The sequence below is a fragment of the Gouania willdenowi genome, chromosome 18 (genome assembly GCF_900634775.1).
Source record: "Gouania willdenowi chromosome 18, fGouWil2.1, whole genome shotgun sequence".
Lineage (NCBI taxonomy): Eukaryota > Metazoa > Chordata > Actinopteri > Blenniiformes > Gobiesocidae > Gouania > Gouania willdenowi.
Window position 1 is genome coordinate 19,968,824 of NC_041061.1, and position 13,989 is coordinate 19,982,812.

Consider the following 13,989-nt stretch of genomic DNA (forward strand, 5'->3'; position numbering starts at 1 on the left):
GAAAATAGGTGTTATTGGTAAACTAGAACTAAATCCTGCACCCGTTTAATTATTTGTGACAATAAGTCTTCAAAATTTGTTTCACTCGTCTCAGAGTTACTCCAATGAATCATATCCAAAAAAAAAAAAAAATAGTGGAATAATACATATTTGAATATGTTTACGGAGGTCAAAAGAATAGCAAATCCCACTAAAAGGGTTTTTTAATAAATAATTATGGTAAAGCTATGAATCAAAAATGCAATAGGCAATGTACTATTGCTTTTCTGATGACTCAGGTCACATTGGTTTTGTTTGTCTGCACATAGAGGAGAAATCACACCTCAGGATGATATAACTCCTCCCCTTCTCAATTTGGCAGCTCGGCCACTTCCCTCCCCCTTAGCAGACATTTTTCTTTGCTATTGGTAAATAAAGTTACGACCACGGCTTACGCGTAATTTTTCTTTTTCTGTCATGGCTTCAAGCCAGTCATTTTAATGCGGGGGCTTGTCTGGGATCTAAACCTAGGACTACTTGCATATTCATCATATGGAGCATATGGGGGCGCTGATAATGTATTAGATGATACTTTGTAAGGGGAATGTTAGTCTATCTAGTATTACTGCTTTCATCACTTTTAATTTCAAGTTACTCTTTTTAGGATTATAGCTACAGCTGGTTATGACATTATTGTTTAAATGGAGTAAACTTCAGGCTATAACCTGTGGCATGACTCAGAGGTCTTTACAGTAACAGTATAAAAAGGTTGCTTAGATTTTGTGGTGCAATTTTAGTGATTTGACCCTTTGACTTTGGCCCAATGCTATAGGCCCTTATCAAAGTCAATGATTTATAAAGAGTTTTATAGTTAACGTACAGCTTTGAACTATATACACGTATAAGCCACAAACAATCTTCTAAAGGGGAATTATTTGGATCTTTTACTGTCAAAACACATTAAGCACTCTGCAGACAAAGCAGAATGAGACCGATTTTTTTCTTTCCCTTAACAAAAAATCTGTCTTGGTCTGCAATGTTTGCGATGTCAGCGGAGAGGATTTATTAGTCCCAGATCAAGTCCGGAGCTATCTGGGCCATATCAAGAAAGTTGATATTTCAGGACTGATCCTGGACGGTCATGTGCTAACTCTGCCCGTTTGCTGTTGTGTAATATAGGAGCAATGTCTAAAGTAACATGTCTGATGTACTTGTGAATTCAAATGTCATGAGTGCCTGAATAAATCAAAAAAAAATTTGGAATCCAAGAAAAACACTTCAGCACATCTGATTTAATGAATCAGAGTTGGTGTTATGTATCTACTGGTAACCCTTGTTTCTTGTGATTACCATCGTGTGTGTTGACGGCTGCCGTTGGTAGTGCTCGGTATTAAAACATGGATTGTATATTGTTTTACTGCCCTCACAAAAGCTGTGAAGTTATTTTTTTCAAGTCTCGAATTGGACATTTTCTATTGTTTGCCTTGCACCAGCAACACAGTCGATAGACACCAGTTTATTTGGACTGTGACACTGCAAAACAAAATCTAAGACATCTGGCATTCTTCTGTGATATCAGAAATCTACTGGTTAAAAAAAAAAAATCCACTGGTAGAAATCACATGGAATACCAGCTAAAATAATTCCTAAAGAATCCATATTCCTGACCTCTCCGTGTGCGGCAGCCTGGTCAACTTGCCAAGAGAAGAAGAAGCTACCTTGATTTTAGTGTTGGAACAGTTCAAAGATATCTGATTTGAAAGTGAATTTCTAACATTAAATTATAAGTACAAGACATTTTGGACAAAAGGCATTTGTAGAAGTCGGTATTGGATTATGGTGTTTGAGTGTACACCCTAACTGGACTTGGTAGTTTGACAGCTTTGCTGACTTTCAGCAAGGAAAAAAGGAGTAAAAAGTAACGTCTGCTGCTGCGTTTGATCACCAAAGAAAATCCTCTGTGCCAAACTTTCTACTGACTTCAACTCCCAAAAATCTAAGAAAAAAAAATCAAAGAGGCAAGAGGAAGATTCAGCTGCATGGCCCCATTAAAAGAGCATAAAGAGAAATATGTATCAAAACATAGCCAGTCATCTTTTCTTTCACCGAGATACATGTTCCAAAGAACAGGTGCTGAGAGTGGAGCGTGGATGAAAATCACCTCCAAAGTGAAAATCCTGCAGGTGGAAGATAAATTAGCAGCAGCTTGGGAGTTTTGTGTCCTCTTCCCTGCAGAATTAAATCCTCCAAAGCAGGGCATGGGTGTCCTTGAATGTCCCCCTTTTCTTAATGTTTCTTTAACCGCCGTCTTAATTTGATGTTATCCTCGCTGACTCAGAATTGATCAAGCAGAATATCAGTGTTCAACAGCAATTTTCATCCTTGAGCTGGAGGCTAAGACGCAGTCATAATGGATCTTATTGTGTAAGTTGCTCTTAATATGTGCAAACTACTTTTTGGGACAATATTATTCCGACCAATGGATTTTCAAGGGTGTGGAATGACGGTGCTGGTCAAGGCCTTTGTGACGCACTGGATACCATACGAGATAGATTGCACCCAGGGTTTGACGTTAGTATCCTTCAAGTTTGCGTTCCACACTCAGTCATAACAATATGACCCCTGACGGGTCAGTAAATAACAGTGATCGTCTGTGTGTTATAGCGCTTGTTGGTGAGAAGGATATGTTGAGCTGCAAGGGATCATTTTGTCCTTACAGATGACGTTTCATAGTGACAGGAGCAAGGAAAACTGGAAGGCTTAAAGGTTTCACAATGTTTGCTGAGGACCTCATTGTAATGGCTTGAAGGGATTGCAGCTCTTAGGTGCTCTTACTACCTCCATGTCCAAAAACAAGCATAGAAAACTGTCAACCTGCAACTGGGTCATTTGCGACCAAGGCTCATTGATGGATGCATTCAATGGTTGCATCCCTTTGCTGTCCAATCTAAAAGATGAGCTACGGTGGCTTAAATTGCCAAGGAAGCAAATGGTGATGCTTTTATAGGTGGCGTGTAGCGCATGGCTTTGAGTTGCTTGGAGCTCACAATCACTCAAATTGCTAAAGGCCATTTTCAAAGGGCATTGAAAGCGCATAGGATTGCTGTCTTCCAAGAATAGGGTTCGAAATCCTTTAGTTCTAACTTTTAGGTATAAAATATGCCACAAGACACCTTCAGAGGACAATTGGAATCCTAACTTCTTTTATTTGGACGTCAAAAGTCCTCTTCCATAACCATCATGTCATTGCTGTTCAAAGTCTTGCGTTACAGATGGAAATAGCAGTTCTTTAGTAGGACACAGAGATTTTGTTTAACCAACACAGTGCATCTAAAAGTCATACCTGAAAGATGTGTGTGAAGGTGTGCGAATGTGTGTTTTGTCTCGACTCCATAGTGCACACATCCCCCAAAAAGACTTCAAAACAAGAAAAAAGGAAAAACATGCAACAAAAATACCTTCGTCTCGGGGCTTGTTCATTGAAGACTCATCGTGTTTTTTTGTGAGCGGACCTAGGGTTAAGAAAAAAAGGGGGGAAAAAGAGAAAAGAGAAAATTCAAAAAAGATTACTGGCAAAAACCGTGAAAAAAAAAGAATATCAAAAAAAGTAAAGAAGCAAGAGCAAAAAGGACAAATCAGCAAGAGTTCAAGTGTTTGTTCTTTTTCTTTTTATAAAAAGAGTACAAAAACAAAAAACAAAAGGCACCACAGACACAGATTTAGCACAAGAAAAGACACAAGATCAAAGAAAACTGTATCGCTTTGGGTGTGATTTCCTTCAGTCCCCCTGCAGAAGAAAACGACTGCTATCGCAAACTCTCCTTTGAACCTCTGATTCTTTCTTGAGTGTTGGTTATTTTGGGTGAGCGGCAAGAGGAGGAGGAGAAGGTGGGTTGTGAGAACGAGTGAAAAAGGGGGGATAAATATTAAAAATCCTCAACGGTTTGAGGTACAGGACCCAGACCTTTCCATTAAAACACAAGAAAAAAAGACAGATTCCATAAAAATAAGAAAAAGTGGACCAGATCCTGACGCGTAAACCCTCAAAACCTTAATTTGCCTGAAGTGAAAGTGAAACAAAGAGGTTTTCAAAAGATTGATGCACCACGTTAGTCAAACAGACCCTTTTAGACAGACACAGGCCAAACAAAGACAACTTTAATGATGCAGCCAAGAAACAACAACCCTGTAACGGCAGAAGGCATGTTAATCATGTTGCAGTTGAAAAAGGCCACAGGTGGTTCAGTGATTTTGGATTGTGTGGGGGTGTGTGTGTGTGGTGTCATTATTTAGTGCTTAAACTGGAGATCTCTCATCCCCCAGGCGGGTAAATAATTACATAGCACAGGCATAGGCAGTGTGTCACTCCAAGACGGGAAGTGAGTGTGACGCTAATTGCGTTGAGGAGAGCAGGTAAAAGGTGAACGTAGTGCGATCCCCATCTGCCCACTGGCTGTTTTTTTTTAGGAAAAAATGGAGGCGTAGTGAAGAGAAAGACAGCAGCAATAAATGTAGAAAACTGTAAGAGAATTACCCACAGGACAAAAAAAAAACAATTTTACATTTTTTATTTATTTTTTAACACGTGCATCCGAGATTTCTTTGCCTCCATCGGCCAAAAAGGTTTGTTTTTTTTTTGTTTTTTCATGAAGAAGATCTATGGGATGTAGGAATATCTTTCTCTGATCATTTGATGTACTTTTCAACCTCATCATGTGGAAAGTGAACAGTTGCAGAAAATACCCTTCACCTCAAACTGCTTTCATCTGAAAGTTCCTCTGTGGGAACTGTGGCAGCAGATACTAATCCAAGTAAAAAGAAAAGGTAGATACAGGTCAGCGAAAAGATACTTTACTCAAAACATTCTTTATTATTTAAAAGCCACATATTATGAAAAATCCACTTTTGCAGTTTTTGTGATCACATGAGGTAACTTGAGTGTCCACACGGCACACAAAATGTGACATAAATCCATCCAGTCGTTCATTTGCGGTCTTACAACACAGAGAAAATTGCTCTGTTTCAAATTTTTTCAGATTTGTGACATCACAAGTCAAATCCCTCCCCTCTGCTGATAACTCCACCCATGGACTCCATCCCCAACCTGATGAAAACTTCTGCAAAAGTCTGCCATTGTTTGTCTCACCAGCAAAGGAGTGATGGCTACCGGTAAAACTAAATACAGAACTTTCCTGCTGCTGGTGCTGCGCCTCCACCGTGAACGTACACTGCAGTGTAAGCACTATTTGTTCATGAGGAGGTGTACTCCGCTCTTCGGCGCATTGGCGAACCTGTTATTTTGCCTCGTATCGCTTATCTGACGTGTTTGTGAGACAATCTGATGCAGCGTTTGGAGAAAACAAATGATTATCACATTAAATGCACTATTACTGTTGTTAGAAGAGCAGAGGAGGAGGAGGAGAAAGTGACTTAGCATATTAAGACTTTGGCGAGAGTTTGAATGACTGCTGCTGCTGCTGAGTGTTTTACTGTAATGTGCAGTTTTTTGGCTGAAAACAACAACAACAGTTTGTGGATAGCAAAAATAAAATTGCTTCGGTGATCACTGATTACTGATTACCCTGTAAAAGAGCGAAACATGAAGTGAGTCAGCGTCTATAGACACGCCCACTCATGAATAGGCATAAGTATGCCCCAAAACGGCCCGTTTTTAGAACTGCTCAGAAAGTGACTTTTCAGAGGCTAAAACTCTGGAAAACAGGAGAGTTTGGGAAAATAAACCTCAAATACTATGTTTTTGGGGTTCTTAGAACAGATGGAGATCCTTTGGATGCCCTTTCAGCACAACACCAGTCAAACCTCTTACCATAGCTTCATGCTACAGTGAGTGTACAACCTCTTGTTTTCCATAATAGCAACAAATGACAGTGAAACAAGGAAATCTAACTTACCAAACTCCCTCCCATGTTGGGTCATTTGCTCACTTGGGTTTACAAAAAATTGGCTCATTTACCTTGACATTTGAAATTTGAATCGCATAATGATTTCCAGTTTTCTAAAAAATGTCAGAAAAACTAAGTCTTAGCTAAAGTGAGCTGAAAGAACTTCTTCTTTTGTGTGTTTTTTGGGCTGGGTGAAAAAGACTGGGGAGAGTTTTTTTTTTGGTTAAATTGAGAAAAGCAAAAATCAAGCAACCATTACTAGCCCTGCTGCGAGGTAGGGAAAAAGTTCAGGACACAGGGCTTGATTGACACTTTCTTTTGCACGGAGTCGGTGAGAGGTCTGTGAATCAAGCTATGAGGGTAAAAAAAAAAAAAAAAAAAACTTGCAATGTTGCAATCAGGAGCTGTACTGACCTGGGCAGCGTGAAACAATAATCCTTTCTTTAAATATAATGCTTTAGAAACAAAGAGTGGCCAAAAGTTTTCATTGGTTGTGTCACACAACACGTGAAAAACTCACATTTTCACAATGAGCAACACCTAAACCTATGGACAACCTTTCTTTTCTATTCAGATAAACATATAGTGAAGACCTCATGGATCATTTACTCTAAATGGAAATGGTAGAAATTGCTGCTCGAAAGTGTGTTTTGACCTCCACTAAAAACAACCATTTGTTGACATGTTGGAAATGTTTCGCGCATTGCATTGTGGGATGTGGAGTCCCATAGACTGATGCATAGAAATGTTTTTAATCAATTCGGACTGGAAAACAACCAAGAACAAAAAAAAAACAAAAAAACAACCTACTTGTCTGGCGAGGAAACAAGAAATCACAGTAAGAATGACGTAAAAATACTTCTTTACGTCCGTCTACCGGACTCCACATCCCACAATGCAATGCGTTAGACTTTTTTTGGTATGTCATCATGTGCGTCTGTTACATATCTTTTGCAATTCTGCCAGGTTGTCAATTAAAATGCAAATGAGAATTGGAACTTCATGATTAACCTAGTTAAAAAAGGTCAAAAAGTTTTTAGTTGAGATCAAAACATATTATCGCACAACAAATGCAACCCCCTACATTTGTTTGTGAGTAAATAGTATTTTTTTATTGATCTATGTGGTCCTACACTGTCTTTATTTTGGTAGAAAATCATCATCTGCAAATAGTTACCAAAAAAGAGCACCATAATGTATGAAATATTAAGTAACTCCATGTTAAGTGGTTTGAAATCAATATCATATGAAAAACACAACAGTTCAGGTCAGGGTCAAATACAATTATTTTTTTTCAAGTTACAATGACAGTAACCAGCATTTTTTTTTTCAATTACACTTAAATTATAATTTGTTTTTGTCCTCAGAAAGTCAATTACAATTAAGTTCCAACTACAATCACAATTACTGAGCCTGAAATAAATAACGTAATAAAAGTAAAAATTCTTCTTGCATTAGCTTTCTGTTAGCATCTTTTATGATAACGGGTCCTAAATCAGCTGTAAAATATACTAATAACACATAGCTATCATTTCATTTATTTCCTATTTATTGATTACCTAATCAATGAATGGTGTGGACGTCTGAGCTTTTTTGTCAGTGAACCCCTCAAATTCAATTATTTTTTTAAATTGTAAAATGTGGGAAAGCTTGATATCAAACATAGTTTAATAATTGTTAACTACATATGTGTAGAACTGTACATAGAACTGTAACGTAGTCCCCCATTTTGGTGTTATATAATTATTGATCCTTTTTAATAGAATGTTCAAGACAATTACAATTACAAAGTCAATCATCTAAATTCGATTACAATTTAAATACAATTATGACAGCAACAGATTTTAAAATTTACATTAACAATTACACCATAATTGTAATTAATTATCAGTTATGTGATTACAATTATAATTGACCCCAACCCCCGGTTCAGGAGGGTAAAAACTGAACATTCTTGTTTTCACTGCATATACATAAACATTTAAACTGTAGATATACCCAAAGGTATTTATTTCATATTCCATTTCTGTACATAATACCATGCTGGAATTCTTAATTCAATTTTCCAGCTCATTTGACATCAAACATTTTCACATGCGTATATTTGTACACAACATTTCAAAGTCATTCTTCACTATTAGAAAACATTTCATACTTATTTACATCTAAATAATCACTTAGTATCGTCTGATTTGATGAAAGCGGGAGTTCAAGCCGACCAAAAGGAGTATTTTTTCTTCTCTCTCCATTGATGGATATGAATGAGTGCGGGTAACAATGTTTATGTGCTGGCACAAGAGTAAGCAGCTGTTCACTGCCTCATTTAGGCAATGTTTGCCAGTCCGCCATGATCTACGAGGAAATGGAACCGCGCCTGACAGCTTGCGAGAGTAAGCGTCGGCCCATGAAAGATGGACGCGGAGTCGGAGTCGTGCAAAAAAAGATTGGCAGTGTGCGTGCGAGGAAGGAAGCTCGAGGGGAGAATGACACGCGGGGAGACGTTGTCCTCCAGTGGAAACATGGCGGTAGAAAGGCGATGAGTGACTCAATGAGATCTGAGCGCGTGTGCCTGTATGAGCAGGTTGTAAAGATGGGTGACAGGATGAGTTGCCCAGTTGAGAGCTGCTTTTTCCACACACACACACACACACACAGTCGGTGTGTTCTCTCATGTGTGTCGGAATGGGAACACAGTTGTAAGATGTTCAGACTATCAGGCACAGGCGCGAGCTGATACACTGCTGCTCGTCTTCACGCCATTATCACACGCAAAGGGCCACTTGGCTCTGCATGTGTGCAACCAGCGTGTGGGCCGGTCACACATGAGCAGCTGTGACTACACCACAGAAAAGTGTGAAGTCTCCGTATTGAGGGAGGAATGTCGTCTGATGGGCTGCAGGTGACACTCGGCCTTAGAAAGAAAGCAGATGGATTAATACGCTTCTCATTAGTCACACTGTCACAGCAACTCCTCTTCTGCTGCTGGAGGTGCCATTAATTCCTGATTAAATGACCTGCTTTGCATTGTCATTAATGGGACCATTTTACCGAGGCAGAATACTGAGCACCAAGACTTAAATCAAGTAAATACAAGGCATTGTGAATACGACTGTTAACATTTTTTATTTTTATCTGAACTTTGATTCACCTTTACCTTAAAGGTCCCATGTCATGCTATTTTTCACCCATCTCCATTTATTCTAAGAACCCCAAAAACATAGTATTTGAGGTTCATTTTCCCAAACTCGCCTGTTTTCCAGAGTTTTAGTCTCTGAAAAGTCACTTTCTGAACAACTCTACACAAACAGACTGATTTACGGCCTACGTATGCATATTCATGAGTGGGCGTATCTATCTATAGACGAGACACTGACTTCCTCCTCCCCGGTACGTACACAGACATAAATACATACATAGCACTGCGCGAAGGACGCTGAAATGCTCACCTTCGTGAGCGTGTCCGTTTACATGTCAATCACGGCAGAGAGCTTCCTGGAGGCGCAGCTTCTCCAGCTCAGTGACGTGTCAAATTCATCATCAAAGAGGGAAAGCGTCATCAAATTAGAGCGAGGTGTTTGGGCTCACCCTGCAGTAAGAAAGGAGCAAATCACCCTCTAACTAACGATTGAGGGAATCAATGAAAAAAACACTTTGGGCATGTGTATGAAGCCCATATAGCACTTTATCATGTTTAAAGCACAGAAAAGTTGATTTAGCTTAATATGAGCCCTTTAAAGATATTGTGGACGATGTTATTTTGGCTTCAACTTTCGGGTGGATCATCTTAACTATTGGTCCTCCTAGTTGTCGGAAGGCCGTCGTACGGGATCGTGCTCGATGCGCATCGGGTCCTTTGAAAATGAATTTTCACCTACTGGTAACGATTGTGACATAGTGGGAAAAGTGCAAATCTTCTTTTGTAAAGTAAACTTGTATGAGAGATAACGACTTCAACTAGTAAACAGATGTGCACGAGGAAAACCAGGCTCGTGTGCGAGAGAGCGTGACGAGTGTCGCACACGTGCAGAGGGTGTTTCATTTCTACACTTTGGGAAAATCATCCACTATAGTGTTAATATGCATTTGGGCTGTGTCTACGTTCATGCACAATAGTCTATAAAAAGTATAAGTGGACCTCGGTCTAAATTTGTGCGGTTCCCCCCAAAAAAATCCCCAAAACTTGTATTTCAAGAAGTTAGAAGGAATACAACGGCTGACATAATACACAACATAACTCCCAAAACACACAAATCGACAGCAAAACGCACAAAGTACACACATAAAAAAATAGAGAAAACACACAAATTGACTCATAAAACACAAATTGACAACAAAAAAAAGACACAGGAACCACTTAAACAAAAAGACAACAAAAACATACAAGAAAACACATTACAGAATAGCTCTAGAGACAGACAAACTGTCAACAACATACAGACAAAAGGCCCAGATGCCCACAGCAAAAAATATTAATACCAATATTTTCATTGATTAGCAAGCCTAACAAGGTAACCAAGAGATGAAAAACTAATGAGATGATAGATGATGTTTTTGTGTATTCTCCAGCTGATTTAACATGGGTCAAAATGACCTGTTATCATATCAAACTTTTTTCTCCAAGTACTACCATGACGACCAACATTAGAATACAGTAGCGTAGTAGGCTTAAGTGTTCATTAAAAACAAGGCAGAGGTTTTATTTAACATGTATATTTAATATTGTTGGCCACAATAACATTACACACAGTTTGAACAGTAACACTGTGTGTGAATCCAGGAAAATAAAACCCTGTACTTAAATAAGGAATCAAATAAAATGTATTTGGCGTACCACTAGATGGAGCCCGCGTGGTACTCGTACCACAGTTTGAGAATCAGCGTCATAAGAGATATTTTGGAATAAACACAAAAAAATCTTTTTTCTGTCATTTTTACAGTGTCCTGTAGGCCTCGAGTTTGACACGTGCCTTAAATGATCAAAAAGCGATTATTTTGGATATCTCAGCATTGAGAGGTAAAAGTCAGAGAAAACATTATGCAAAGGCATTGAGTTTAATTCCCGGGGACAACTGAACAATGGCTGATCAATAGAGTACAGAGAGACAGAGTCTTAACATTCAGACTTCTTCATAAAAACGTGCTCATGAGCTGTTAAGTGCTTTCTGTGTCCTGATAGTATGACCTAATGTACTATGTTTAACAGAGACAGTCGTAGAAGGACAAATAAGTCAGTAAAACTCACCATTCTATAATAAGCCTATTAGTATCTGCAGTGACTATGTGTACATATATTTTTTGCCGTAATTGAGTTTGAGGGGAAACCTTCAGTGTGTATCAGCCTTATGTTCATATTAATGTTTTGTGGGGACAATTTGTTTGTATACAGTATTAATGGACTAGTTCCTTTTCATAATATTAGCATTGCTAATAGGAAAAGGGAAAAAACTATTTTGTACTGATGTCATCACTGTTCTTTTTTCTTTTTACATGTGATTTTTTTTTAAATATACAGTATAACCTTTCAAAACCATTTTGAAGTTGTCTAGTGTAAATTAAACCAGTACTTAAGGAATATACCAGTAGTTTATGTAGTTACCAAAACATTTCTAGTACTACATCAAGAAAAGATTTATACTTGTGGTACATAATATCTATTTTACGTAACTACCTGAATAAAAACCTGGGTAAATTGTCATCCCTGCTGTAAAAAGGAGCTCATTATTATGAGACTTTCAGTTAGATTGTTTTAATTTTAACTGTGAAAAATCTGTTTACCACACATTTGTATAAAGGTTGTACATTGGAATTTATGCATGTTTTTACGACACCAAATTGTGAATGCTTCATTAAAATTTCACATTCTTTCCATAAATGTTGCACTTACAATTAAAAATGAAAATGTTAAAAATTCTGGTGGAAGAAATTTGGTTTTAGAGGGAAGTCGGGTTCAAGTCGGTCCATTTTCAGGTATTTCTGAGCATACGATTCACGTTTTTTTTGCCAGATCTAGTTTCCCTATTCGCTACAAAAATGGTAACTAAATTTGCGTACGTTAACTGGATAACTCGTACTGTACAAGCCCCTTTAGACAATGTTGCTCGGCTACATTGTGTGAAAAACCAAACAAGTTGACATACCGCTGATATCCGAGTCGTGCTGCCAATTAAAAACAATAGCTGGGTTTCCATTACAGATTTTCTAAATGTTGACAAAGCACAATTGCGCTTTGAACATGTTTCCATCGAAGGCTGTTTTGAGGAGGAGCCTCGCAACTCCCGCGAGACTTCGCCGCAGGAAGACGGACGCTCCAAACCTCCTTATAACGCGCCATATTTGTTGTTTCGCGTCTAATGTAGCAGTAATTATTTTTTAAGAATAACGTTAAGAAATGTCTCAGTCTCCACTTCTGTCCACACGTACCGCGTCATGTTTACTCAGACAGCAGTGGTCACGTGACCAGGTACGTCACATTCTGTGGCGTGTATTTGCGGAAAAATTGCGGAAAAGGTGTTTCCATAGCATTTTTGTGACATTTCAATACCGAAACGTCTGAAAAACCTCATGAAAGCTTAAAAACTTTTTTGCGATATTTGAGTGTTTTTTTTTCTTTCGAAATATGGGTGTTTCCATTACCAGCTTTTATTGCGCTATGTAGATTTTGCGCATTTTCCAAGGATAATGGAAACACAGCTACTTAAGTAGCTTATTGAAATGTTTGTCTCGCCTTTTTTTTTTTATTCCCAACCAGCCTCTCTCTGTCTCTTTTTTTTTTTATCTTTCTCTTCCCACACCATTTTTCCCTCTTTCTGTCCACCTGCTTGTGCTTTTCAGTCTCATGGTACCTCATTCTCAAGCAGGAGCTGGAGAAATATTGATCCAGTGCTGCATGAAGAGAGAGAATCCGAGTATAGGCAGAAAGAATAAAGGGAGGAGAGAATAGGCGAATAGACGAATGAAAGGTGGGGGGAGAATGGGAAATGTGGACTCGGGATGTTAAAAAAAAAAAAAAAAAAAATGAATTATTTGTGTGGAAGTGAGAGTGAAAGGAGTAAGATGAAGCAGAGAGCTGGACATGTGTCTATGAATGAAAGGTGAGGAAGAGGAAGGAGTGGAGAAATGAAGTAGATGAAGGGGATGAAGAGTGAGACGCAAGTGGGCGAATCTGAGAGGAGAAACACTGGCAGCCTGGCAGATGAAGTGACATTTACACAGTGCTGAAGATCACGTGGGCATGAAGGTGAAAGCCATTTTCTCCACATGTAACCACACGCACACCTGTGTCAGTAACTCTTTAAGCTTTGGACTGAAGCGACACGTGAGCGTTTTTACTTTTTACGACACGTGGCCGAGAAGTCTCCACAACGTTTCCAAACCCCTCGCTGGATTAATTACAAAGTTAGAGATCAATAAACTCCATCACTGTCAACAGCAAAGCCCTCTTCACAAGTGACATTATTGAGCCACGCTGCATTAACTTTTCATAAGCACAACAAATGAAAACACAGAAAGCCAATAGTTACGTTACTTTGTGTGTCGTATTGAGTCTCCAGTGCAACCATTGCTCGACTGGAAATGAAGAACATCCTCAAGGAGACACAGAAATCTATACAAAGCATGATTCTTTGCTTTAGTATCGACGTGTGGAGTGGGGATCCTTGACAACAAATCCCCTGCAATGCAATATGGCTCAATCATATTACGTTACATCAGCTTATCTGACAGAAAATGTCAAATTATGGTTTTTCACCTAATTATGGGGCAGTAGGGAGCACCTCCATCCCCTGGTTACATTATGATATACCTGATTTGGTGATTAAATACTGCTTCTTTTGTAATATTGTAAATGTAATTACTTATTCAGTCATATTCCAGAATCTTTTACTTGACTGAAATTCTACTAAGTACAAGTACAGGTAAATCATGCATAAAATACTCAAGTAAAAGTAAAAAGTAGCTCAATTAAATAGTACTCAAAGCCAAAGTTCACCCCCCATGTTTGTATTTGGTAATAAATCTCAAAATGTACAAGTGTTTTTAAAAATAAAATAACACCAATGAATTTAATTCAAAATAATAAAGTTCTTTAAGTATTGCAACATTTATGAAC

At 38.5% G+C, this 13,989-nt stretch overlaps 1 protein-coding gene across 2 annotated transcripts in view; it reads right to left on the reverse strand.

The window, feature by feature from the left end:
* nlgn2a (neuroligin 2a) overlaps positions 1–13,989 on the reverse strand; it is a 268,976-nt gene that overhangs the window by 120,024 nt on the left and 134,963 nt on the right. Inside the window, exon 4 of one of the 2 annotated variants that reach the window (XM_028474125.1) lies at positions 3,438–3,491. The exons of the other annotated variant lie outside the window; for it this stretch is intronic. Within the exon in view, the coding sequence (XP_028329926.1) occupies positions 3,438–3,491 (54 nt within the window). The remainder of the gene's footprint in view (positions 1–3,437; positions 3,492–13,989) is intronic. 2 annotated transcript variants of the gene reach the window in all.